We start from the raw sequence: 1,316 nt of genomic DNA, 5'->3' as shown, positions 1-1,316 counted from the left end.
CAAAAAAGTACTCCAGAGTGTTGTTCAGCATGGGGGTGAGTAGAAAATGAAGGCTAATCATGTTTTGGGTGTACTATTCCTTTAACATGGAACCCAATGTAATCTAAAAAGACAAGCAGAGGTGACAAACCTTTATATTTGTTGTTCTCACTCTTTTTGTGAATAAGCTGCAGATATGAAATCAACCACAATCGAGGACGAGCGATAGCTGTCACTCAGACAGTAGAAACTTTTTTGAATTTTTTTTACGTTTTTTGTTCAGCGCTCATTTGTTCGGAAGGCTTTTTCCCTGTATAAAAGGATGTGGAGTTAAGGAACAAAAGTTTCTGCACCTTGGATTCTGTTTCCGTTATGCTTGTTGTAATGTCATCAACAAGGGGAGCCGGGCCCTTAGAGGTCAGTTTAAGCTGTTCTCTATGAACTAGAGCAGGGGTTGGCAACTTTTCCTTTTTTCTTTTCTTTCCTCTTTAGTGCCCCCTTGTGGCTCCTTTTTTTTATATGTTTATTTTAATATGGTGTGCAGGAGGTCAAACAGACATTCATGTTTTCCAATGCTGTAAACATTCGTATAATAAATTAAATTCAACAATAAATGTAAACATTTCTTTCAACGAAAATAAGCGTAATAGCCATAGAGATCAGTGGTCATAGCCTGAAACACACGATCAGCATGGCGCAGTTCCAGGTGAACAAAATGTGGGGGATGTCCCAGACCATAGATCACAAAGGTAAAAAAGGAAGATAGCTGATGAGATCAGAGAATTCAGGATGAAGCGAATCTTTTGCTTTCATTATCAATGCGGAAGGACTGTCTGAATTTTCTCTTTTTAATAAGAAGTTGTCAAAGAATAAAAAGAGTAACTTGGAAAGGCATTTCCAGATGAGGCATGCTAAATATACAGCCAATCATAAAGTTGGGAGTGAGAGAAACAAGTGCGATGTCAGGACTTCTGGGTAAATTACAGGAGTGTAAAGATAGATCTAAGAAGTGGATTGCATCTCTAAACTCTACTCCTGCTGCTAGTTTTGCTGCAAGCATTGACAACCGTTCACAGATTGAACAGGTAGCGCTCTGATGCAGGGACGGGATTTTTTTTCCTTTTTTCCACAATTTCTCAAAATAAAAATAACAGCAAAAAACACTGGTAACGGAATGTGAGATTACTGGGTTAGAGAGCTCTGCTCTGATGAATGTCAGTTCCTGCTTGGTTCCTCATGACTCATCAAACTCAACAGAAGCACATCCACCATAGATTCCTTTATTTTGTTTCTATCATTTCATCCATGCAACAAAACCTAAACCGAGGCAAGGTGGC

At 38.9% G+C, this 1,316-nt stretch overlaps 1 gene segment (V, D, J or C); it reads left to right on the top strand.

The window, feature by feature from the left end:
• Positions 1 to 670: 670 nt before the first annotated feature.
• LOC107102577 overlaps positions 671 to 1,316 on the top strand; it is an 18,916-nt gene continuing 18,270 nt past the window's right edge. Inside the window, 1 exon segment of the V gene segment in view lies at positions 671 to 728. Within this exon segment, the coding sequence occupies positions 671 to 728 (58 nt within the window).

Source organism: Cyprinodon variegatus, unplaced genomic scaffold, assembly GCF_000732505.1.
Source record: "Cyprinodon variegatus isolate N-32 unplaced genomic scaffold, C_variegatus-1.0 Scaffold1276, whole genome shotgun sequence".
Taxonomy (NCBI): domain Eukaryota; kingdom Metazoa; phylum Chordata; class Actinopteri; order Cyprinodontiformes; family Cyprinodontidae; genus Cyprinodon; species Cyprinodon variegatus.
This window is presented reverse-complemented; position numbering and strand designations above follow the sequence as displayed.